The 25,561-nt window shown below is 41.7% G+C and overlaps 2 protein-coding genes across 5 annotated transcripts; both read right to left on the bottom strand.

Annotated features, from left to right (window-relative positions):
• Positions 1-4,055: 4,055 nt before the first annotated feature.
• Positions 4,056-7,969, bottom strand: LOC133892919 (uncharacterized). Of its 2 annotated transcripts, XM_062333912.1 has the most exons (8): positions 7,489-7,965; positions 6,756-6,789; positions 6,402-6,635; positions 5,861-5,950; positions 5,405-5,470; positions 5,206-5,300; positions 4,407-4,454; positions 4,056-4,331 (listed from the first exon to the last, which is right to left on the bottom strand). In XM_062333912.1, exons 1-8 carry the CDS (start codon positions 7,767-7,769, stop codon positions 4,214-4,216), a joined length of 966 nt encoding a protein of 321 aa, XP_062189896.1. In that variant the 5' UTR covers positions 7,770-7,965; the 3' UTR covers positions 4,056-4,213. The 2 variants fall into 2 exon arrangements, with proteins under 2 accessions (XP_062189896.1, XP_062189895.1); XM_062333911.1 differs by lacking the exon at positions 5,206-5,300 and having other exon boundaries at positions 7,489-7,969.
• A 9,888-nt stretch (positions 7,970-17,857) lies between these two features.
• Positions 17,858-21,540, bottom strand: LOC133893257 (small ribosomal subunit protein uS9m-like). Of its 3 annotated transcripts, none has more exons than XM_062334237.1 (5): positions 20,825-21,539; positions 19,744-20,184; positions 18,778-18,858; positions 18,439-18,533; positions 17,858-18,354 (listed from the first exon to the last, which is right to left on the bottom strand). In XM_062334237.1, exons 1-4 carry the CDS (start codon positions 21,432-21,434, stop codon positions 18,442-18,444), a joined length of 1,224 nt encoding a protein of 407 aa, XP_062190221.1. In that variant the 5' UTR covers positions 21,435-21,539; the 3' UTR covers positions 17,858-18,354; positions 18,439-18,441. The 3 variants fall into 3 exon arrangements, 2 of the variants coding, with proteins under 2 accessions (XP_062190221.1, XP_062190222.1); XM_062334238.1 differs by having other exon boundaries at positions 17,858-18,349; XR_009904464.1 differs by lacking the exon at positions 17,858-18,354 and having other exon boundaries at positions 18,778-18,863; positions 20,825-21,540.
• Positions 21,541-25,561: the final 4,021 nt, after the last annotated feature.

The following is a 25,561-nucleotide window of genomic DNA, read 5'->3' as shown; positions in this document are numbered from 1 at the left end:
TCATAGATGCAATACATGAAGAAGTCACCGAAGCCGGAACGAAGATTGATCAAATTGGAGAAGTCACAAAGAAAGTATACACGCTAGAAAGTCCGACGCCGAGGAGATTGTACATGCTAGAGCATTTTAGCTCATGACAACTATACACCTCGGAAGATTCGACGCATGAAGCCAGTACACGTTGGAGTGTTTTTGACGATGAGGAGAAAACTTGTACACGCTAGATGGTTCGGCGATATGGAGTTGAATACGTCGGAGTATTTCTTGCAGAGTAGGTTGCAAGTGTTGAAGATTAAAGATCAACACGCCGGATGGTCTAGCGCACAGATTATATACACGCCGTAGTATTTTGTGTAGAGAAGAAAGTGGCTTGGTTGGCAGAAGCAGTGTACACACCGGATGGTCCGGCGATGGAGCTGGTAAACACGCCGGAACATTCAGTGTTCACAGAAGGTTTGAGTGGGGTTTCAATGGCTAGTTTTTTGGATGATATACATGCCGGATAGTACGATGTGTATAAAGCTATTTACACCGGATCATCCGACGTATACAGTAAAGTTGAGTCGTTGGGGCAACAGCTAGTCTGTAAGGTTGAGGTTATAAATACCCCTCCACTCGATCATTTGAAGATGCTGGAGTCCAGAGAAGCTCTATACACTTGAGAAGACATCCAAACCACTAAAGTGCTTAAAGTGATCATCCAAAACAATTAAGTATATGATTAGAGAGTGATTAGCGCTAATAGGCCTAAAGAGAGTTGTGTCTAGGTGGTGCTACCTAGAGAGGGGATCAATGAGTGATCATATCTTGTACCAAGTGGTATGATGGCACATTAGAGTCTTGGTGACTCGCTGGCACCTTAGGCCTTAGTGGCTCAAGCTTATTAACCCTCTAACTTGGTGTGGAACGGTGGCAAGACTCTTATACGGGGACGCGGAGACCCTTGCCTTGGTGACTCAAGCTCCGAAGTGAAGATAACGGCAAGTGATCGGACAAGAGGCTTTTGGTGAGGCCTTACCTCGGTGCCTTGGTGGCTCTACCCATTTGAGGTCTTAGTGGCTCAAGTGTTGTGACCGGGTGCCGTCCGGGAGCATATTTTTAATGGAGCTCCAACATGGATTAAGGGTGACGTTTATGCCGTCGATATCACGGGATAAAAATCCCTTGCGCCGAGTTTGTTTTCTCTACCTTATTTTTATTTCTGTATTTACATACTTACAATTTACCTTTCTAGATATGTTGCAATATCTTTTGAACGATAGAGTAGACACACTAGATAAACCTAGAATACATTTAGATAGAAATTGATATAAGCTTATCTTGTGAAGTTTTTAGAGCTAATCAGTTTTAAGTGCCCTAATTTACCTCCTCTTAGGACGTCCCCGATCCCTACAGCGACCTTCACCAACGAAGGTGACACCGGCAAGACGCAGGAGGAAGACTTATGATAGATCGATGGTCCGTTGAAGTGCTCGCATTGCCTTGAGGTACATGGCCTTTTTCGATGGATCACCTCCCCCACCACCAGCTATTCTCTCTCAGATCATCTCGGTCGTCGGCCTTCAAGGTTACATGTAGTCGCTTTGAGTCGTTGGATCTTGCGAGCCACTCCAAAGTGGTGCTGTTGTGGTTCTACTCTCTGTTGGCTCTTGTAGTCCCTTTTTGGTGGTTGTTTTGTTGTGTTTGCACTTGTGGTGCTATAGGCCTAGCTCTTTAGCTATGTTCTTAGCCCACTTTTGTTGCATGATTTTTGCTCAGTTTTTCCTTAATTAACCGAGCAGTTCAGCCCGTCGGGCTTTCTTTTATTAATATAGCATACAATTCTCCTGACTTTTTTTTTAAAAGCAAGCAAAAATGCAAAATGTGTAGGCGAAGATCACATCAAAATCCAACAATTTCTGTCGCGCCCAACCCACTCGGTCAAATTTGAATGCAAAAGTTGTAGTCTTTACCTCCACTCCTGGAGGAGATGCATGACATGATCCTAGACGGCGAGGGCGATCGAAGACCTGGCATGGTAGTCGAGCACGGGGGGCACGACGAAGGTACGATTGAGCAGCGCAGCGGTCACGACAACGTCCTGAGCTCGGCCACCTGGTTACTGAACCCGCTGTGTGGCTCATACCACAAGAACCTCTCGCCCTCGAGCTTCATTGATGCTCCGCATCAGGCCCCCCGCCGCTAGAGGCGGTGAAGGGGAGGGAGTGGAGAATGGAAGAGTAGGCGAAGGAAAGGACGTGGAGCATGAGATGACCACGAGGAGGGGCATTTGCAACCGGTCGATCCGCTTACACAACTGGACGCTGCTCTTCAGCAAATCCATGTCGCCCACGGCGGCAAGGGCGGCAATCGCCGTCGGCGGATGCGAAGCCATGTCCTTAGAGTGTGAGGAGGATGCAGGCAGAAACGAGGGACTAATTACTAATTAGGGATGTTCATGCAATATTTGGATGGCGGAGACTAATCACGATCGGAATTAGGGGTTCTCGCCATATATTTGGATCCCGAAGAATTATCACCATCCAAATTAGGGGGTTTATGCATATATCTTGATCGCACAAAATAATCGGGATCCAAATTAGGGGGTTTGCATATATTTGGTCGCGAAGAATAATCGTGATCCGAATGAGGGGTTTTTTTGCATATATTTGTATTGCGGAGGATAATCGTGATCCTAATTACGGAGGTTTCTAAAAAACTTCACAAAATATTTTGACCAGGGTCCACACTGATGCAGGCTACCTGAACCATAGGATCTATGGTGTACGGCCAAGATTTAAACCAAACAACTAGTGTTTCAGGGTCGTGGTCCACGACCTTCCCCTCCGCTTGCCGACAGCTGAGGCCTAAAGTAGACGCCTACAGGAGCCATCGGCCAGGTGGCAGACTTCTCTTGATTCAAGGGGCATTCAACTGAATAACCAAAAAAATAGCAAATAATTAAGTATATGTATATGTATTTGGCATATGTATAGGTATGCAATCAATTTGCCGTGTCAGATTTATCCTATGGTCTTCTCAAGTACGGATTTAGTGTCTCCTTAGTTACCAATGAAGACTCTTTATTAAAGATATGTGTACAGATAAAAGATTTAGAAATGTAAAAATCTTGTGAGTTTTCGGTCATGCTTGTTAAGACAGATAAGAGTATCATGTATCCTATTGGTTACAAGCTTCTCAAGTTGGTGTTAGAAGTTTCTTAAGGCGGTGTTAGTTCCTCCCGTGGTAACTGCTAGTATTAAGAGGATGCTTTCAGTAATGAATTGTGTAAAGGATAAACAAAGAAATAGAATAGGGGTCAATTGTTGAATGACTTTGATTGTATTCATTGTGCATGAGTTTTCAAGCAAGTCAGGAGCTATGATATCGCGCATCCAATCCATGAAGAAGCGCATAGTTAAATCTTACTAGTTATTGTGCAATTTATAGCCCATCTATCATCTCTGTATCTTTCAGCTAAATGAGTGAGCTATAAAAAGCATGGATTGAATAAGACGGGCTTTTCTGTGGAAGGGAGCAGTATAAGTGAAAGGAGGATATTGTTTAGTAAATTGGAAAATGGTATGCTGCCCTAAGAGAAGCTTGGTAGACTCGGGATAAATTTTTTGACAATATTTAAGAGAGCGTTGTGGTTGAGATGGTTGCGGTTTGAATGGCAGCAGCCGGAAAAACCTTGGCTTGAAGCTACTATTCTTTATGATAAAACCGATTGACACCTATTTGCTGTTGTCACCATCGGCAATTTCGCTTTCGCCACATCCAGGGAGGATGGCGATGACGATCTGGTCAGCTACAAGCCACCGCGTCCTCCCCACTTCCATTGACGCCGTTGATTTGGTTTCCATGGAAGTCCAACTTGATCTCCTTGTGATCAGACGCGTGAAACGACGAGCTTCCAAGTTCCAACCCCAGATGACATCGCTGAATAGCATTTACATCCACAGCTACACAACTGACATGATAATTGGATACTCAGCTCAGCATGTTTTCTATGATGCGCGATGCTACATTATTGCGAGGAACACACATTTGCAACGAAAACGAGGAGGGCACGGTGACAATAAACCTCTGTATTTTTTATCCTAGTCCATAATTAGAGGAAGGCTCTAACTCGTCCTGGACCATACAAATATATTCGGACCTGGCAAGTGTGGAAATATTTTTTTATCGATATCTATACAGATATATCCTAGTCCATAGTTAGAGGAAGGGTCTAACTCGTCCTCGCATAAGCATGTGGGAACAGCCTTGGGAAGTAACTGTGCTTCGCCTTTACGATCAACCAATACAGAAAGAAGCAGGGGATGTGAGCAATGGCCATGGCGAGGTACCTGCATCAATTAGCATCGTTTAAGAGTCCCGGTCGATGGGAAATGAGGATAAAAGAACGGGATAGAAGGAAATACCATAGAGGAGCTCCAGATGATGAAAGGTCCAGAAATGGGTAAGGCCACCTGCACATGGTAACCAAAACAGAAATTTTATCATCAAAGCTAGAACTCAAAATGTTTCTTATGGTGTGCAACACCACATGAGACCTTTGTTAAATGCATACATAATTGAATTGAACGAACGTATCAAGATACTAAAACCAGAGGAAGTATTGAGGAATTAGGATACAGTTTTGTAAATTAGAGCACAGTAATTTCTCTTTTCTGTTGGACCGGAAAAAATATTTGGCCAAAATGTGGGTCACAAATCCATGGCCGACACCACATGGCACATTGCAACATTTTCTCCCTTTTCTATATCTCTAGTTTTTTGTTATAATTACTATTGGATCTTAAGATGTAAGTGATCCTATGTTGCTATATCTTCTCATGTTTTTCTTAGTATAGAAAATATACTAACAGAAGCATGCACAAAAGGTATTCCATTCAATTCTCTAAGGGCCCGTTTGGATAGGCTGTGGCTTGGGAGCTTCTGGCTAGCTGAGGAAGCGATTGTGGCTATTGAATTTTGGTTGTTAGTTTTTAGAACAAATTTTTAGCTTATCGGCATACCCAAAAGATATAAAAGTCAACCAGAACCTGCTTCTCAACTTTTAGTTCATTTCAGCCATAGCCGCTTTCTCAGCCCGCCAAAAGCCACCAGAAGCCAGCCGATTGGATAACTTTTGGCTTTTTTTAGGGAAAAGCTGAAAAAAAAGCCTATCCAAACAGGGGGGGGGGGGGAGGTAAATACATAATAAGGGAGAAATATTACCAGGATATGCCTCCACAAACATGAAGGACCCACTGAAATGTTACATAGGTACAGCTCCAGAATACAAAGAAAGCCATCCGGTACCAGGGAAAAGGCTGAGAGCCACAAGTTAAAGTAATCAAACCAAAAACCGAGACAAAGGGCAGAATGGTACAGTTACAAGTAATCTTTTTTTATACCAATTTGCAAGTAATCTTACCATATTGTTGAGAACAGTGTCTATGATTAGGAAAACAGCATTTAGAGAGTGCATGCCATCAGTGACCTGCAGGAAATTTCAATGGACAAAGTGGCAAAATATAAGGCATTGTTTTGAAAACAGCTAATTTGGTGTGAATAAAAGCAGCTTAAGTTTTTCAGTTCATATATATGCCCTAAGGCTCGCCGAGACATTTCAGTTTTCAGGTGATCTTTCTTGTACCTAAGGTAGACCATGACATTTCAGTTGGAAACTCAACAGACTATTTGACATGCTACAGCACAGACAATTCGACTCCGTACTTTAGAGTTTGTTCAATAGCTATTATCACTGAGTATAATTGGTAACCGATAAGGGTTGTGCCCTTATAATGACGTGGACAATTGAGGCTTGCTAGTGTTTATTACTCAAACAGAACAGGAAATAGGATATACATAGCTTGGAATGATTACATACCAGCGCTAACCCAAATTTACCACGGTAAAAAAATGGCACGAGGAGTCCCCAAAATGTGACATCAGTCAACATTGTTGCACCTGCACTAGTCTGTATGCATAAAGAGTGTTATACAACAGCAATAAGTATTCCTAATCAAGTGTTAATTACCAGGCAGAAGCTTAGCAATTCATGAGCACATGGAAAAAGGAAAGTCAAGTGGTAAACAATACTAAGGGAGAGAAAAAATTACGAGAGCTAAAATTTTGTAGTTTAATCATGAAAATTTGTAGGTTGACTTCTGAATCAAATGTCACAACATGCATTAATACAAATGGTAGCACGTAGCAGTCATATTAGTAGCAGCTGCACAGCCCAAGCAACTAAATAAGCTGAACGACCTCACTATAGGTATCATTCAATACATGCACTGAATACCAAAAGTGATGCTGTAACTACTCATCAAATGTTGTTGCGGCAAATTCCTCACAAGGGTAGAATCTGAATACAAAATAATGTATAGGCATATAAAATTTTACAAGGAAAAGTGTATAGTCCAGACCTGGTAGATTATTTGCATGCAATGTCCCCAGAACCCAGCTCTTTTCTCATTCACTATTTGTTCATAGTAGCTCACCATCTTATTTGTTTCATCCTTTTTCCTCTCTCCGGAAATTGAAGTGCAAATGTCACGATTTTCAACATCACTATTAAGAAATCCATGGGATTCATCAGCTTTCCTCAAGCTTTTCTTTGAGTAAACCCAACATCCATGAGCTGATATGGCTGTTGCAAACTAAGAGTAGCACAATAAAAAAAATAGTGAGGTCAAAAAAGATAACCAAACTAAAAGTATTTCTCCCAAGAACCAAGGTAGTTACAAAGTGGTAAGGCAACAGGGAAGCAGTGAAAATACCGCAAAATATATGGTGACTAATAGAAAGGTCCATCTGCAAAGCCATTTGGGAGGAAAATTTTGAGTCAAAGCCTCAAAGGGACACTTCAGAAACAAGCAAATCAGCTAAAAAGGGTGGAATCAACTGCATGCCAACCGGCTTGTGGGAAATGAATTCAATTTGAACATGCTCAAAACCGAAATCATGAAATTTTGAATCTATTAGCAGGATAGATATAAATTGCCAACTGCCAAGCCCAATGTCTGTTCTTTAATGTACCAAGCTCCCGAAGTCCCAATATGTTAGCATCGCATACTTATTCAGCCAAGTGATTTGTCAAAGCGTCTATTAAATAATTCCGCCGACACGCTAGTTAAGCTAACTTCTACCACATTGTAGAGATATAATATACACACAACGAAGATATGTGTGTATGAATTATGTGTACAATACTTGTCCATCCGTAGCAACTACAGGATTCATGCACTCCAGGAGAGAACACATCGATGTTCAGGATTCATGCACTCCATGCTCAGTGCACCATGCTGGAGATCATTCGTTCATTAACGAAAACTCGACAGGGGTGGGAGATAAGATGAGTTTTGTGCACAGGATGCAAATCTCTGGAGCTAAAAATACAAAGCAAAGGATATTTTGAAGTGATAACAGTATAATTTGCAAGAATCATATTACAAAACGCTAGAAGCTTGGAAAAAAGGACAATGGCTTGAGGGGAAGGAGGCGGAGGCGTACTGGGTGTAGAAGTAGAAGACCGTGAGCCCGTGTGCGACGAGGAGGCGGGCAAGGAGCGCAACCGCGGCGGCGAGCGCGAAGGCGCGGTAGCCGAGGAGCCATCCCGGGTGGAGCCGAGCCCAGCAGGGGACCCACAGGTCGGTCGCGCGGAGGGGCGCCGGTACCCTACGCAGGCGAGGAAGCAGCGCCGCCGCGGCCGCCGCCGGTAGGACGATGAGCGCACCGCAGACGAAGACCTGCCACCGCAGCCAGTACGCCGCGCCGTCCGCCGCCGTCGACATTGCCGCGCCGCCCGCGAGGCCGGGGCGGGAGCCCTACCCGGAGCGACTGGCCTAGGGGGCGCGCGCTTCAGAGGCACGGAGCCGGGGACGCGCGCGGCGGAGAGGACAAGGGGGGTAGTTAGTGCGGAGTGGGACGACGACTGCGACCGCGGGACGGCGGAGAGGACAAGGGAGGGAAGAGCGTGTGTGGTTGCTGGCATCTCTCCCGTTTTGGTCCGGTGGTATATAAAATCTTAAAAAAGTCGTTTAATTATTTGTATATATTATTATAGTTTAATTTGATAAATATAAATATACAATCTTATTCTGACTCCAACGAACTTCACTCGGTAGCCTGATTCGATAAATATAAAATCCATTAATACGAATAAAATCTACTTGTTAGCGTTATAAAATTATCTTCATATAAATAATCAATAACAATCCAAACTCTCACATCTAATCTTAGATTTAACAAAATAAAGGATTAACTTATTTCCAATCAGATACAATAAAAAAAAATTCTTAATAAATATAATTTCGATTAAGCTGTTTATAGGATATAACTTTACGAAACCTAGTGTGAACCAAACACACCGTAGTAAAGCCCCCCACATCGTTTGTGTGGCTCGGTAGCTACCGCTGTTCTGGTGGGAACACTCGGTTCGTACGGCCGGTCCGATAGTTTGTTCGGGTTCTGGACGCGTTCGTTCCTTCGCGCGTCGGATGGGGTGGAGAGCGAGACGTTGGCGCCGAAGATGCGCGAACGTTCGATGGGTTGACACGGACGCCTAGGTAGTCGGTACGTCTGGGTTATGAGTAGTGACGTGCTGCATGACGTTTTCTTTCCTAGTTCCTACAGAATTTCAGTGATCCAAATGTGACTGGTCACCGTTTTTAAAAAAATATGAGTATAAGTTATGCACGTACGCATACACACCACACGTACTCATATAAGACTGTTAGAAATGCCAGCAACCACCGGCGGTTGCCTTACCTTTTAACAAATAGGAGTCCGTTCGGGAGAGGTGTCATCTGAATGAACACCTTCTCACTTGTATACTTGTATATATATCTAATGAAAAATCAATAAAGTGAGAGTTCGAAGCATTGTTATCTATTATTATATCGCAATCTAATCGGTTCTCAATTCGTTATCATCACGCTCTCCGCTGAGTTCTGGCCTCTGCACAGAGTTCAAGAACAAGAGGCACGAAGGCCTCCATCAATCATAAAATACCACAGCGAGGAAGAACTCTGTAGACACAGAGCAAGCGTATCACAATCTTTTGCTTCACGCCTACGAAGACAATATGTACTCCTTGATTAGACCAGCGCACCTCTTGTGCGTGGTTCTTCGGTCCTCTGTCTCCCTCGGACACCCCGTACTCACACATCGCCTTCATTGGGTAAACACGGTGGAAGCGCATCTCTTTAAAAAAATATGCGAGGCGTGCCCAATTAGGGTTATCCTCCGATGGCGCTGATGACATGGCCGGTTCAAAACAGCTGAACCCCTTTCGTGGCGCCCCTTCGTCCTCGCCGATCACACCTCCTCCATGCCGTAACCTCTTAGGCGATGCGGTTAGCCTCGACCCAACGACACCGCCACAAAGGCGGGTTTCGGCCACGATGCCAACCCATGCCTCCCCACCAATGGCGCGGTGACCTCCTTCATTGCGGCTGGAGGCGAATCCAATCGAGTGGAGGTCACTTCGACGCAGATCCGGTGGCTTAGCACAACGGCGGCCTCATGCAGACTTGGCGACGACCTGCTCGCACCGGAGTCGGCAACGATACGCATCGACACCTCCCTCCGATGGCGCCTAACGTCTTCTCCGCTCCCCTGATGGCCTCCGCCTCTGGCCAGTCGACTTTGGCACATGACGACCGAGGTGGCCAACCGCAGCGACCGCTCAAATCGGCGGAGACTACTATGTGAGAGGAGACGAGCGGAACCCTAACTACCGCCTCCTCTCTTTTATACGCCGCCAAGGAGAGGGGGGCACCCACCTGGGCCTTGGGCCGAAAGGTTGTCTGGGCTGAGGCCCAGGTTTGCTTGGCCTGTGCACCCCCACATATTGAATTGGGCCAGAAAATGGCAAAAAGGGCTTCGGCCCAGGTTGCTTTTCCAGCCTAATCCATCACATGAGGCTGACTATTTTGAATTTAACCTTTTGGGTTTTTAATAAATTCGTAGAATAGTTAAAAAAAAATACTACTTAGTATATGAGTCATGTTCTATGTGTATGAGTCCTCGTACTCCCAATAACATGTACTTGCATTTCAAGATTATTATTTCTTGCACCCAGGTTGTCTCGACCCTTAGCGTCTGCTTAGGACATTTTGCAAGAAACCCCTCATTTTTCCAACATATTGCAAAATAGTCTAACTAGTGCTATTTATTAAGTACTTGTTATATTTAAACCCCTAAAGTTTACCATAATTGCATTCAGTACTGTTCATTGTTGTAATTTAACATTCCAAACCCTATTTTTTAGAATATTTTATACTGTTCAAAGTGTTTGCTTCATGCAATTCCCATAACATGCAATTATGTTTACGGCCACTTTAATTTTACAACTAAAATTCATTTTCTTGCAAGATTATACATTAATTCACCTTAATTAAGCCCTAGGAGCTGTTACGTCCCAATATGCTTAATTCAAGCAGAATTAAAATACAAAATCAAGTTAAGTGATTACTTTGATTTAATATTTGTGAAACACAAGATAATGGAGATATGGATCTACTGCATATTTGCAAATTATCCACCATTACTGTGAGGTCTACATTTTGTCATCTTTGACTTGATGACTACCTTCAAATTGTTCTTCCAAATATTCTATTTAGCATAACACAAGGTAATAAAAATATAGGCATCTACTGATAAATATCAGATTATACCTCCTACTATTGAGAGATATACACCACATTTAGTGATTATCTTCAATTTGTTAACTACAGATTTTAAGATCTAAACTGTGTAATTCAAGTCCCAACTTGACTTTACAAATTTTGCATCATTATTACAACATTAACATGATAATTTTTAATTTACATACAGTACATTAATCAAATCTATAACCAAATACATGTACGATACAATGACCGGTAAAGAGTTCGATGAACTCGCGCTTGACGGTCACAATTATTCAACATGGGCAATGAACGTCAATGTCAGTCTTGTGTCTCGTGGAATTGTCGTGGCGCTCCAACCTATAAGGCACCATACCCATCCACATCTCAAATCTAAGTATCTGATTGAAGAGAATCCGCGCACATTATGGCTAGCTATCAAAACAAGATATGAATAACAGAAGACAGTCATTCTGCCTGATGCAAGTCATAAATGAACACATCTTCGACTCCAATACTTTATGTGTCATAAATTACAATCATGTTGTTCATAAATTTGCTCAAAAATTGTGTTTTTGAGGAGAAGAACCTACAAATACGAAAAAGATAGAGAAAACTTTATCTACTATTCTTCCCGCTGATAGAATCTTACAGGAATAATATGGTGCAAGAGAATAACAAGTTTATTCTGATTTAATACATATTTTACTTCAGGCCGAAAAATATGATAAACTCCTTCTAATAAATCATCAGCAGCATCCAATCGGCGCTGCTCTTTTACATGAAGTGCATGATAATATCCAGAATAACAAGTTAGATGCCGCTTTCGAACGCCATTCAAAAAACTTCAATGATAAACGCAAATACAATAATAAGCAAAAGCCCTATGTACCGGATCAGGATCAAGATATTTTCAAACTTGATAAATATAATATGTGTCGCAAGTGTGCATACTACAAGCACTCCACTAAAAATACCGTAACTCAAAATAATTAGTTGATCTGTATTTACAATCTGTAGGACGTAACCGACCTGCTTAAAGACAAAGATTTGAAGAACACTTCAATCTTCAAACTGACTCCACCAAGAAGACTAGTTGTTCACAACAAAGTCTATAAGAACCAAGTAACAACTAAAATCTTCTGCAACCAGAAGATCTCATAAACAAAATATGATTGTCAAATTACTTGCACGACATGTTTGGAGACATTATCTAGTCTCTCAATTCCTTGAATACTATGTTATCTACGTCATATTAAGTATTATAATATAATATATTGGCATCAATTTACTAAATTATATGTCACAATATATATCAGCACTATGATACTACATAAAATTATATGTATTCTATATATATGATAAAGAATTTTATATCAAATTCTTCAATTCTATATATAGATTTTTACAGGAATCAATCTGATGGAAGAGTAAATGTGCCTTATGGATAGTTACACTACAAACTCTATACTTTAGGGAACCAAAATATTTTCAAATTCTTACTAAAAGATAATAAAATATTTTAACAAACGTTGAACGCGATGTAGTGATTATTGGCTCTGGTCGTGCCATAATTACTCTCCCTATGAGTACACGAGTCATAATCATTGATGCTCTATTGTATTCCGATTCAACCCGTACCTTACTAAGTTATAGAGATATGCTCTTAATCAACGGATATGACAAGCTTCCCTATATACAATCTAGATTGTACTATACATACATCAAACCTGTACCATATATTACATACAAAATAATTTTTCTATCTTTATCAAATCAAAACTTTGCATGATTGTTTTGGTCGCTCTACCTTAGAGATAATGAGAAAAATTATTAACAATTCTATTAGTCACAATATCAATCCTCAAAATCTTTAGATTTGTGTGTATCGCATGTGTCACAAGGAATTTAATTTTAATGTTCTCTTACCTTAAAATTCATAATATACCACCTAATTTCTTAAACACATTCAAGAACATACATGTGGATCTATTCAACAATTTTATGGACCATCTAAAAACTATATAATGCCGATTGATGCATATAAAAATAGTCCCACATGTATCCCTTATACATAAGGCACCACACGTATGTCAAACTCAGTGCTTAAATAATTAAAATTAGAGCAAATTATTATGGACACAGGATCAAATCTATTCATATGGATAATGAAGTTCCTTAACATGTATTCAATTACTGTTTGGTTTTGAGCACTACTATATTAAGTACTCTATGTGCACATTCATAATGGTCTAGCCGAATCTCTCATCAAGAGAATTGCAAATATCCAACGTCTTGTTGGTGACATGCGGCTTTACATACCGCATCATTAAATCAAATTCATTCAACTACAATCATATGTCTCCCTCCGTTGCAGTTAGAACGTGAAATTTTGGCCGCAGCCAAGTATTTTTCATCTGCGAATTGGTTACATTTTGGATGTACCGATGTCGGAGGGTTAGCTCCTGTCGCAGGAATCCTGATGGACCCCTTTTTAAAGATTCGGCTGGGGGGATGATTCTGAATATGTTTGCTGGAGAAATAAATGGATATGAATGCAATGGCAGGTGGTGAGGAATGATCTAATGCAGAAAAGAGTAAATGCGTTGGGGATTTTTAGACAGGTTTGGGCCACACTGCGCGTAACACCCTACTCTTGGTGGATGCTATAAATGTCCTGAGAATGTCTCCCAGGAATGTGCTAGTTACAAGAATGTTTGTCTATCCTAGAGCCTGGGGTCCTTGTTCTTCAGTTTCTATGCTCGTACGAAGGTGTTCTTCGATCTCTGTTGGACTCTGTGTGTGCCTGTCTGAGAGTTCGAGCGTTGCCTATCAATTAATTCATCCTTTAAACCTCTCAGACTTGTCTTTGTCCGTGCTGCCAGTCGCTTTAAATACCCGCCGGCGGTAGCGTGCCCTGAATGGGAGGGCGCGAGCCCCAAGGCGCCATAAATGAAAAAGGGCGTCATCATAGCCTCTGCGCGAAGTGATGTGGGTTGAAAACGCGCCCCGCGCCCGGTCTTCAGTCGTCATGATGGCGCTAGCAACGGGCGCTGTGGAGAGGGCCCACCGAGCAGCCGCAGAGCGGCCCGACGTGCCCGCCCGGTCTTGTTCGCCTGTCACAGCAGCGCGGCAGACGGAACGCCTCGGATTCTCGCGATGCTATCCCAAGGCGCGCCGGATGGCACGGGATGGGACCCGTGCATTAAATGTCCCCACGCCCTTCTGCCAGAATATGGCAGGAACTAAAGACGTTCAAATGGGCCGTGCCAGGCTGGCCTGAATGGCCCATTTGGCCATGTTTAGCAGGAACTGACACCGAGCGTGGCGAAAGCAGTTGGAGGTGACAAGCCACGCGCGCTCTTAAATACGGCTTCGGGCCTTTCACTGGCTGACACCTCATCACTGGACTCATGTGGGGGCCACTGGCAGGGGGGCTTCCTAGGTCGTCAGGGAACCGAGTGCTCGGGGGTCACTGTTCACCTCCCCGAGCACTCTCCCCCGAGAACGCCCTTTCTTGGTCCTCGGGGAACCGAGTGCTCGGGGGCCACTGTTCTCGACCCGAGCACTCTCTCCCGGTCTTGACTGTACGGATCCTCGGGGAACCGAGTGCTCGGGGGCCGCTGCTCGCAGCCCCGAGCACTCTCTCCCGGAACTTCCTTCGTTGGGTCCTCGGGGCACTCGGTTCTCCTGGTCGTCTGGGGACTTGGGTGCTCGGGGGTCACTGTTCACCTCCCCGGGCACTTTTTTTTCGGTCACTTAGTATTCGCAGATCATCGGGGAACCCGGGTACTCGGGGACCACTAACTGTGGCCCCGAGCGCCCTCTCCCGGGACTTAGTCTTTTTTACCTCGCAGAGGTGACCCCGCGGGATGGCCCACGTGACGAATTGCTGGCCTTGTCTCGGGATTCGGGGACCCCTGGTTCCTGATTCACCGACAACCGATATCACCACCGTATAGCATACGTCAAAGGGCATTAGGGATCCATATAAGGTATAATTATCCGACAATCATATAATATCTCGAGTCTCTCAAAGGGATATATTCATTGCCTGTATGCTTATAACATTTTCAGGATAATTTCTAGTATTATGGGAAGATTAATACCACAAAGAATGCTAGGAATCAAAAAAACAATATCACACACATTCATATTCGGTTCTCATATCCACGTACCTGAGATCTGAATCTGTATTCAGAATATCTTATATTTGAAACATATTGTAAATAATATGTCAAATACGTTTACTCGTCATAAAAGGTGACATCAAATCCGATACCTGCTATTAAAGTGTCAGAAAAAATGAAAGTACCTAACAAAACCACTCAACTCCCAAATCAAAATAAAAGGAGAGAATTATGGTCACAAGGGATACAACTTCTTACAAGTATTTTCAGAAACAGGGGGAGAACATCCTCCAAGACAATAAATGTAAATCAACATCAAGTTGATAGACGTCTTATGGATATTCATTATCCAAACAACTATGGATGGTTAACATCCAAATACCTATATAAATTCAGACGCTAGATCATTGGAACACTCTAACTCTATTATTTTGGGAAATATACGAAGTTAAACAGGATAATATTTTCATAAACTATATTTATTCTATAGAATCAATCAATATCAAAGGCTACAATTGTCGACACCTTCTCCACTACGATTGCAAACAACCTCCAAAATGATCCAGATTCCAAGACCATGGCAGAGTATGAAAAACGCTCGAACTGGACTCAATAGAAGAATCCAATCCAAAACGAGATAGCCTCACTCACAAAAAGAGAGTTATTCACAAAAGTAATACCTACACCTCCAAATATTTTTCCCTGCGGAAGCAAAATGGATTTTTCATTCCATAAAGTGGTGAAATAGCGAGTCTTGTAGCACAAGGGTTCACATAGAGACCCGACATCAATTACGACACTATATACCCCACGGTATGTGTGAAAATTACGTTCTCATATTCAATATCATTAGTAAATCATATGAATTTGGTAGATTTAGACATATAAATCTCTAATGTACTTTGTATTCTGAATCTAAATACAAATCGCAATATATATTATGTACAACTTAAGTCACTCTATGACTTCAAACAGTTAAATTGTTTATGGTACAACTGATTATATGAGTTGCTTCTATAGAAGGATTACTCCAAATACGACGATTGCATTTGTGTGTTCATAATGAAATTCCAATTGAATTTTGTATCATCTCCAAACCACACACGACAAAGTATATAATCATGTTAAGACAGAATTTGAGATGAATGATTTGGGTAAAACCAAATTTCGCTTAAATTTATAACTTGAGCATATTCCTTCAGAAATATTTATCTATCAGTCCATCAATATTCAAATAATATTGAACAATCATATCCATCAAACACATATAGTTATTCAATCCTAAACATGAATCAAGATATATTCATACATTGGGTTGACAATGAAAAGACATTGAACCTACAAAGTTCTATATCTTAGTGGCATCAAAACACCTATATATCTCGCAAACCGCAACAGGCCTGATATTGCATTTGCAGATAACTTGCTAGCTCAAACAGCCCAACTCCAATAACGCCATTAGGCGTGAGTCAAAGAGGATATCCATAAATATATTTATGGCACCAAAGATCTAATTTTTTCTATCAGAAAAATCAATATATAACCATAGTGAGATATCCAGATTCTGTCTATATAACTGATCCCTACAACGTCAGATCACAGATTGATTTTATGGTGATATAGTCTCCTCATAGGAGTCATCAAAACAAATTCCAAAAGATACTTCCACCTATCATTCTGAAACATCACATAATGTATATGGCTTCACAGAATAATTAATCATATAAAAAGTCATGTGGTATTGATTACATTGAATCACCTACCATTATCTACGAAGATAATACTGCTTGTATTGCACAGATGTAAACAAGTTACATAAAGAGTAATATCACTAGACATATTGTGCCTAAATTATTTTATCCTTATGAGTTACAACAAAATAAGGAAATAAACATCTTACAAATTAAATCTTGTGATAACCTCACATTTATTTACAAAGTTTTTACCAACTTCGACATTACAAGAATATGTTAATGATAATGATATGCGACGACTTTGAGATTTGCAAGGATCATAGGAGTCTCTTTCTGAATTTAATATGTTCAGACATAGTATTGTGTTCTTTTCCTTTTATGAGTTTTACTTACAAAATTTCTCATAAAAGATTTTTAATAAAGCGATATCTACACAAGATCATATGTCATATCTACTATTTTCCCCACCAAGGTTTTAAAAGAAGTTATACAAGACATATTTATTATTATCTAAAATCGCTTAAGGGTTTTTTCTTTTACAAAATTTTTTCATATGAGTTAACAAAGAGACAATAATCATTATATATTATATCATTTTCTCCTTATTTTTCTACTGAATTTTAAAAGAGTTTTAACAGCATATCACTATTATTCTCCTCATATTTTTCTTACAGGATTTTTAAATGAGCTTTCCAAATAATATGTATACACATGGACCTGCATCGATCAAGGAGAGTGTTAGAGATCATTTGATCTCTAACGGCAACCACCGGCGGTTGCCATACCCTTGAACGAACAGACATCCGTTCGGAATCTCCCGAATGGACACCCTCACACATGTATATATATCCCATGAAAGATCAGAGAGCGTTTGAATCATTGTTCTCTACTGTTATATTGCAATCATATCGATTCTCAATAAAGAGTCAATACCTATTAATACGAAACTTGAAAATTAATAAAATTATTATAGTCGTCTTGCTGTCGAGTAACATTAAAAGGGCAAGATAATCTACAGAGGAAAATCATTGCAGTCATTGTAGGAAAGATTAGAACAAGCTGGGGGCAGTGGAATCGTGCCAAAAGGGGATTTTTTTTAGATTGCCAAAAGGAAAAACTGACTAGATGGATTGTAACAGACTGATCCATCGTAAAACGATCGGACTTGTCAACGCAAACAGGCCTATTTAGGCCACTCCTAGTCTTAGAACACGACGTGCAACTCCGACCTAGAGATCAAGTTTATAGAGAGTAAAGCCCAAAATAGTTTGCATATAGATATACTGTTACACTCCATAACAAATCAAGGTTAGCTATTGACTGAATGCCCCTCTCAATATCTCGGACGGTAGTACCATTTAAACTCATTGATGTTGACTTCCGGAAATATGGTGATCCGGCAAATCTTCAGAACAACATAGATAGATGGCCAATAACGTCCCTGCTTGGGGATCGGACTTCATTTGGTTTCACTATTCAGACACAAACTGACCGCAAACTATTCAATTTACCGTGGTCAAACAAATCTTCTATGTGGTACATGCAGGCATACATGGCGGCAAAAAATAGTATGGCACTAAATTTCATAAATGAATGGCATCAGTTGACACAGCCATGCGATCCTAAGAAACTGGAATTGTGAGCTCAACATCAAATTCCATTGGCGCGGTCGGTTTTATTGATAGCTCATAGCAAGGTAACTTCTGCATCTTGAATAGGTCAATGATATTTTCTGGATCAATTTGTTGTGCTGTGTCATCGTTTCAGAAATAGAATAAAGTATCCCATGATTCCCGTAGTCGATACAAGCTAGAGTATCTTAGACTCTTAGTATCAAGTGGAAGTACAGATCTGTGTTGAATAGAAACCCACAACAAAGAGATCTGCCACCAAAAATACGGTAATTCTGCACATGGCCCTAAACTGTTACAGAAATTAACATCAAAATCCCCTAAAATAAATCAAAGACCATATTCACTTGTCAATTTGGCAAACAGCAAGAGTTACCTGTTACCGCTTGACCCATTGGAAGCTCTTTCTTGCTTTGGCCTTTCCAGGCTTCTTCCTTTCGACCACACGTGAATCTCTTGTTAGATATCCAGCTGTTTGGTGCATATATGTAGACATCAGCAAAAGACCATATACAAATGTAAAATGACATCAATGCAAAAATATTCACTCGAATGTGCTTCTGGTGCGAATGATTGCAAGAATAGAGATGGAAAATTTAAAATAAATTTAAAATTCAAACACATTGCAAGTACAAAAGTTCATAGTGTCAACAATAATCTAGAGGGTTATTGGGAGGGAAGGATAAAAATGGGTAGTGAAAGCCATCTGTTTTACCTGCTTTGAGATATGGACGCAATCCTGGTTCCCAGTTCTGTAAGGCCCTGCTGATCCCTAAGCGGATAGCTCCAACTTGTCCTGCACTTGAAGTAAAGAAATTCAATTTGGGGGAGATGTCGTGTAATCTATGAACAGTTAAGCACGTAGATAAGAGTAGATTCTTAAAAACAACAGTAGAAAGGCTGTATCCCATAAAGCAATATAATCAAAATTGCAAGAATGCTGCAAATCTATTATCCGTTCAGCTTGTAAAAAAATAGTTAACTTGGTTGTACACCCCTACCACTCAAGTTCGAGTCCTCTTCGACTCAAAATTGGGTGCCTACAATGCCACCTAGTTCCTCCTACGTTGGTCGAGGTTTTTTTAAAAAAATAGTTAATGTGCATAAGAAATGGTAGAAAAGCTCCACTGCATAAATAGAAAATTAAAATTGCAAGGAATCCTGCACTGGAGTTGATGCCTAGAATTCAAAGAGTTAGAGGCATACAGCAAAGAAAAGCATAGCAGCTAAGACAAGGTATATTTTTTCTGTCCTGGTTTCCTTAGAAACAACAGGGAAATACATACCCTGTGATCAAGCATTTGGCTTGTACATAATAACACACAAACAGAAAGATTCACATGCTGGAGCCATAAAAACTTAAAGATAATTTTTTTTAATAGTTTGCTGGAACACATTCCATAGCACATAATGGTACCCATATGAATATACATGTTTGCAGATCCATGCAGAGTTTACAATTTACACATGGCTTCTGACCTTGTTTAGTATATGAAATTCAAGGATTACAGCATGCATCAGTTATTTTGTCCTGAACACTTACAACATTGTATAAAATCCAGCATGCCTACCCCTAAAACGGTAGTAATACACCACTTTCATATTAGCATGACAATTCAAAACACCTAGTCCAATGCGGAAAAATATTTGAAGTAAAATTGTGCTAACTATGAACACTAACCTGAGACGCCACCACCTTTCACAGTACAGGTTACATCCCAAAGCCCCAAAGTCTTGGTCACAGTAAATGGACGAAGAAGATCAGCCCGATTGTCCAGAATTGGGAAGTAAGCATCAAACTCCTTCTCGTTGACAATGAACTTGCCATCACCAGGCTGAATCCAAACACGGGCAATGCTGCATTTCCTTTTCCCTGTTCCATAAGCCCTTCCTTTCTCATCAACTTGTCTCACACGTGCCTTAGCAATTTCCTCTTGCTTCTGGCGTTCTACTTCAGCTCTGCTTGATGTTGCATTCATTTTCTGGATAGCTTTATCTTCTATTTCACTTAGAGGAGGCAGTCCCTGAATGCCCCTGACATCCTTCAGGAGGATCAAACTATCAATCATATCCTCAGTAATCCCGGATGCCGCAATGAGATCACCGAATGCATGATTCGGACCTGCAACCATAAAAGGAAAAAAGTTTTTCATTCACTGCTAACATCTGCATGTTGAACTGATTTAGAAGTATCCATTACTAGTCAAAACCAGAAAAACAAAGAGAAAGTAAACCAAACATCAAAGGCAAGTAACTGTGGTCATACTAAAAATTATGATCAGTCGCGAAGTCTAACAGCGCAGGCATCATGGTCACCGAAGTGGTAAAAAAACTATCTGACCATTTCCATGCTACCTTATGAAATTGGCCGGTTCACAACATGGATGACCTCACCTGAAGCGAAACTCTACCGGTCAGTGGATGCCAACATTTACATCTAAACTTCACATCTACGTTGAAATGGACCGCATCCAAAATAAAAGACTAAGGAAATGTATCATAGCTCACAAGCCCTATAGCAATCATGCAATCCCAACCATGGCATCCTTACAATGGTACACAAAATCTAACCAAATGAAGGAAACTATTATGTTTCTGAATATGATTCTATAACTTCAAACCGTAGCACTTGATCAATTATCCAGCTAACCCTACACAGCACACATAAACACAACCACATCATGCTCCTAAGTCCCCAATCCGATTACTGCACTACCGAGAAAGTAGAACACATATACACATGGGCACTTCTAGATGATCACCTTTGAGTGTCTCCATCAGCTCCTTCTCCCTCGCCCTGTTCTGCTGCCGCTTCAGCTCAGCCTCATGGTCTTCCCCCGCATCGACCTCATCCAGCGCACCACCCTCACTCTCGATCCCCTCCCCAAGCACGGCCGCAGCGAAGGGATCATCCTTCTCCTCCTCGTCCTCCCCACTCAGCGTCCATTGCTCGTCTTCGCCGGCCCGAGCCGCCTCTCCGTGCGCAGGGGGCGCCGACGCTGCCTCCTTGTAGATCTCCTCGAAGACGTCCCCATTCTCGCCATCCTCCGCGCGGAAGCCCTTCGCCCAGGGCTCCTCGGCGGCGACCGCGGATCCTATCGGCGGCACATCGCCAGCGTCGGTGGCGATGTCCTCATGCGCGAAGGGGTCCGGATCGCCGGATTCCGGCGCGAAGGTCCACGGCTTGTTGCCGTCGTCATCGCGGCCGGAGGTGGAGAGGAGCCGTGGTGAAGGGAGGACGCGCGAGGGGAGGAGTTCCGGGAGGCGACGAAATGGAATGGGAGAAGAGGACGAGGGGACGGCGGCCGGGGTCAGGGATTGGAGCCCGTGCCGGAAGTGGCGGGAGGAGTGGAGGAGGCGGCGGAGCAGCATGGTGGTGCGCGCAGGGAGGCGACCATTCGGCAGGGGAGCTAGGGTTTTAGCGGCCTAACTAACTCATTTTGTTTTTCTGTTTCCGCTTCCTCGCGGAGGACGGTGCACAATGGTAGTGACGTGTTAAGGAAGAGAAGGCGTACTTTAAATTTACGTATCCTGCTTTCGAAGACGATGTTTTAAGTTTTTTTAAGAAACGCTGTTATAACTCGTAGATGCGCGCACACACCTACACCATCGTATGCACACACTCGTATAACGTTATCTAGCGCCGCACATCAAACCTATTTGTTGTACATCCAAGTTAAATTGTCCTTTCCGACGTGGATATGTGGTTAAGGAAGAGAATGCGTACTTTAATAATTAGGTATCCTGCTTTTAAAGATGATGTTGATAGTAATTTTTTAAGAAACATCAATATAGCTCGTAAATACGCTTATATATTTATATCATCACACGTACGTACTCACATAATATCTATTGAAGATCGGAGATAAAAAAATTGACTGGATATGTTAAAAGTAAATTAAATAGTCTTAAAAGTGCGCACTTTAACAATTAAATCCTGCTTTCGAATACCATGTTAGGAGTATTTTTTTAAAAAAACACTCATACAACTCGTTGATACACATACACACTCAAATTATCATACGTACGCACTCACATAGTATCTACTGAAGATCAAAGAATCGGAGCTTCGAGATTGACCAGAGATAGTAGGAGTAAATTAAATAGTCTTAAATGTGAGTTATCTAGCGCCGTACATCATTCACCATTTCTCCATCACTAAATATCGCAGCCGTACTACGTACACAAATCTGGATCGAAGGTGCAGTAGCGTTAGAGAAAAGGAATCGAGGTGCAGTGAACGAAACTTCAGAAGTGGTGCTGTGCTACTCAGTTTGGATCAGCACAAAACGGATGCTTTTGGCGGGATTTTAAATTTTGGACAATTTTTTGTTCAAACGTATTGTGCTCCTAACAAGACCTTGAACATACATGCTAGCATTGAACAGTCATTTCGTCTACTGATTTATTCATGAACAGCAGTGTAAAAGACAGACGACGCCAGTCACTACAAAGCAGCACAAATGAGCTTACTGTCATTGTGGGTGACTGTAGAGAGGTTTTCAATTATTATTTTCACCCAGACCGATGGGTTTTACGTGCTGCAAGCCTGCAAGATCTCAGTCGTACGGATACCACAACGTCAGAAACCCTTTTTTGTTGGATGCCAAGCTTTTGTTTCCATAGATTTTTCTGCAGAGGATCATGTGGCTGCTTCCTGAGCAAGGTCGAAAGTGACAAGATTGAGGCGTTGAGCCCTTCGCAGCATGTGACTGTACTGTCTGCATGTTCACTGTAAAAATGCTGAAAGCTAATACTGCAAACAAAGTGATCTTTCTGGTAACGTTCAGAGAACAATCTTTTTACAGGAAAGTACACGAGTACTTTTTTCAGTCTGTGTGGCTGGATTTGATGCTGTGATAAGCATACCTGGAAATTTTACAGTGTAACATGATGATGTCAAAAATGATTACACGATATGCTCTGACAAGTTTGGCGATGGTACCGGCACTCATTTGACTGAAGACTAATTTATCTGGAACATCAAGTACGCATACAAAACAGCAATGATCAGTGCTCTTTCATGGTGCTCCTGATCTGAAATTCCTTAATTCAGCAGCAAAGCCTCACCATTTACCATCCAAAATCCCAACCAAAGATTCAAATGCAGTACTTTTCCAAGTCCAGACCAAAAGGGTCATTCACTGCAGATTCTCAGCAACCAGCCAGATACAAACTCCAAGACAAATCAATCGAAATCGCTGTGGCACCAGCCAAGAACAAAAACTAAAGTCCTCCAGCTCCGAACAGTGGTCCTGTGGCAAATGGCCCAGCATGTAGCAGCTAGCTAGAGAGGCGGAGAAGAAAACAATGGAGCAAACGGGAAAAAGGCAGACCAAACCGAGGCCCAGACAGACTAGGTGACCACCGCTGCACTAACAGAATAGTATAACAGCCCGTTCCATCTGACTAATCTCGATGCCTTTCTACTACTACCCCTACCTAATCTCCTAAGTATATATCTTTTGAGTGTTGAGTCGCACTTACTCCCTGCCTAATCCTCCCCGGCACACGCAATGCCTAGGAGCAAGTCTTGGGAAACGTATATGCACTTTACACTTCATGCCAGATGTTTGTTAGTAACAGTTTAGTGCAAGTCTTAATCTTATAGTGTCATATCGTTTTCAGTGCCATTCATTGGCGGAGGCAGAATGGATTGTTAGGAGAACTTATTTTCTTCTCACTTCCTTTCCTTTTCTTCCTACTTTCTCTCTTTCCTTTCCATAAATTCATTTATTATACTATGCTAACATAGGCATGTCTGGCTAAGTCCTTGGGAATGGAATAAATAGGCATCCCCAACCACCTTTGTTTCTTCTAAAAGGAAACCAAACTCGATCGCTGAATGCAAATTAAACTGATTACTATGTCAACCTGAAACAAATTATACTGTTTTGATGTGAAATTCATGCATTCAGAAGAACGTGGTACAAAAGTGACGAGAGTGTGTGTTCTTGTCGCGAACCGAACACGTGCGGTAAGGACAAATGTTTCATAAACTTCTTTTTAAAAAAAAAATCTTTGCCCATACAACGGGCGCCTGATTTTTGAACTGTTGTCGATTCTTTTTTTTTCGAAAGGTATAGGGTTATATTAAACTTGGAGGAACAGTACAACCACTTTACAATTAGATCCCAAACAACATAAAAAATTAAAATGAGAGTATTGAAACCCTTAGCATCATCTTCTTCGCGTCCGACATCGTCTATCGTGTATCCTACCACCATGTTGACGCAGAGTGACACAAAACAACGAAGACTTAGACCATCGCTGCTGCTGATGTGAAGGATGAAGCCCAAACATTGATAAGCCGCAAAATCCAGCACCACCAAATGAACTTCATGGTGCATCTTCCACTGTGAACGGCCATCGGCAGCTCCGTCGCTCGAATCAATATAGGACAACCATAGTCTGGCGCCGCACAACCAAGATCCAACGACCTGGAAACACAGAGAAAGCAAGGGCATCGGACAAATCCCCCCAATCGCAGCTTCACCAAAACCACTATTGTCACATACCTCCTAATACCGCCGCAGGAGAAGTCATCAAAGCTGACAACCGCACCGGTGACGAGTTGGAGGAGCAAAAGCTAGCCAAACACCTCCACAAGCACCGTCGAAACCCTAACCTACACCAACCTAAGTTAATCTACCACCTAGAAACCGTTATTGTTTCAAACATAACCATGTCATTTCTGCCATATGACGACACATCTCGAAAGGGGTATCGTGCCAAGTTGCATAGAAGTTTCTCGATTAAGGGTCTGTTTGACAGAGCTTTAGCTTAAAAAAATTTGTAGTTAGAGATTTCTAAGAGCTGAAGCCGTGGAAAGATTAAATATCTTTGGTTGAGACAGCTTGTTCTTATTTTAAACTAAAAATAGATATTTAAACTATTTTATTTTATCTTACGAATTTCAAATCTTATACGGATCTCGGAGCTAGAACTTGACTAAACATGATCTAAACAACGGGATGAGATTAAGTTAATGACGTTTAGAGCACACCACTTCACGGCTTGATGAGGTCCAAGACCCCGAGAAGAGACGCTTCGGGCAAAAATTCAAAATTAGATAATATACATAAGCGTATTTACCGAAATAGATAATATATTATTGTATTTATAAATCTAGCATCCGTATTCAGCGCATCATTGACTGAAAATGGATTTTCGATACACCGTACATTCAAAAACCCATATTCGACACACCGTGTGGCGAATACGGCACTGTAACTCATATTCGGCACACGGTGTGCCAAATATCAACTGTATTCGGCACACGATGTGCCGAATACGAGCTACAATGTCGTATTCACCACACGGTGTGCCAAATATGACCGTGTGCCGAATTAGTGATCGCACAGCAGACAAAGGTCATATTTAACATAACGTGTGTCGAATATGTTACTGTAGCATGTATTTTACATAATGTGTGTTAAATATGGCACTGTAGTCCGTATTCGACACACGATGTGCTGAATACGGTTGATATTTGACAT

Source organism: Phragmites australis, chromosome 15 (genome assembly GCF_958298935.1).
Source record: "Phragmites australis chromosome 15, lpPhrAust1.1, whole genome shotgun sequence".
NCBI classification, from domain to species: domain Eukaryota; kingdom Viridiplantae; phylum Streptophyta; class Magnoliopsida; order Poales; family Poaceae; genus Phragmites; species Phragmites australis.
Note: the sequence above shows the minus strand (reverse complement) of the source record. Positions and strands in the feature narration are given on the sequence as shown.

What these genes read in the sequence shown, in the direction of transcription:
- LOC133892919 (XM_062333911.1), bottom strand. Translation starts at nt 7,769, where the DNA reads ATGTCGACGGCGGCGGACGGCGCGGCGTACTGGCTGCGGTGGCAGGTC. An exon ending in GTAAATTTGGGTTAGCGCTG is followed by an intron (nt 5,471 to 5,860) that starts GTATGTAATCAT and finishes AATTTCCTGCAG; the next exon opens with GTCACTGATGGCATGCACTC. An exon ending in ACACTGTTCTCAACAATATG is followed by an intron (nt 4,455 to 5,404) that starts GTAAGATTACTT and finishes TACCATGTGCAG; the next exon opens with GTGGCCTTACCCATTTCTGG.
- LOC133893257 (XM_062334237.1), bottom strand. Translation starts at nt 21,434, where the DNA reads ATGCTGCTCCGCCGCCTCCTCCACTCCTCCCGCCACTTCCGGCACGGG. An exon ending in GCTGATGGAGACACTCAAAG is followed by an intron (nt 20,185 to 20,824) that starts GTGATCATCTAG and finishes TTATGGTTGCAG; the next exon opens with GTCCGAATCATGCATTCGGT. An exon ending in GCGTCCATATCTCAAAGCAG is followed by an intron (nt 18,534 to 18,777) that starts GTAAAACAGATG and finishes TGCACCAAACAG; the next exon opens with CTGGATATCTAACAAGAGAT.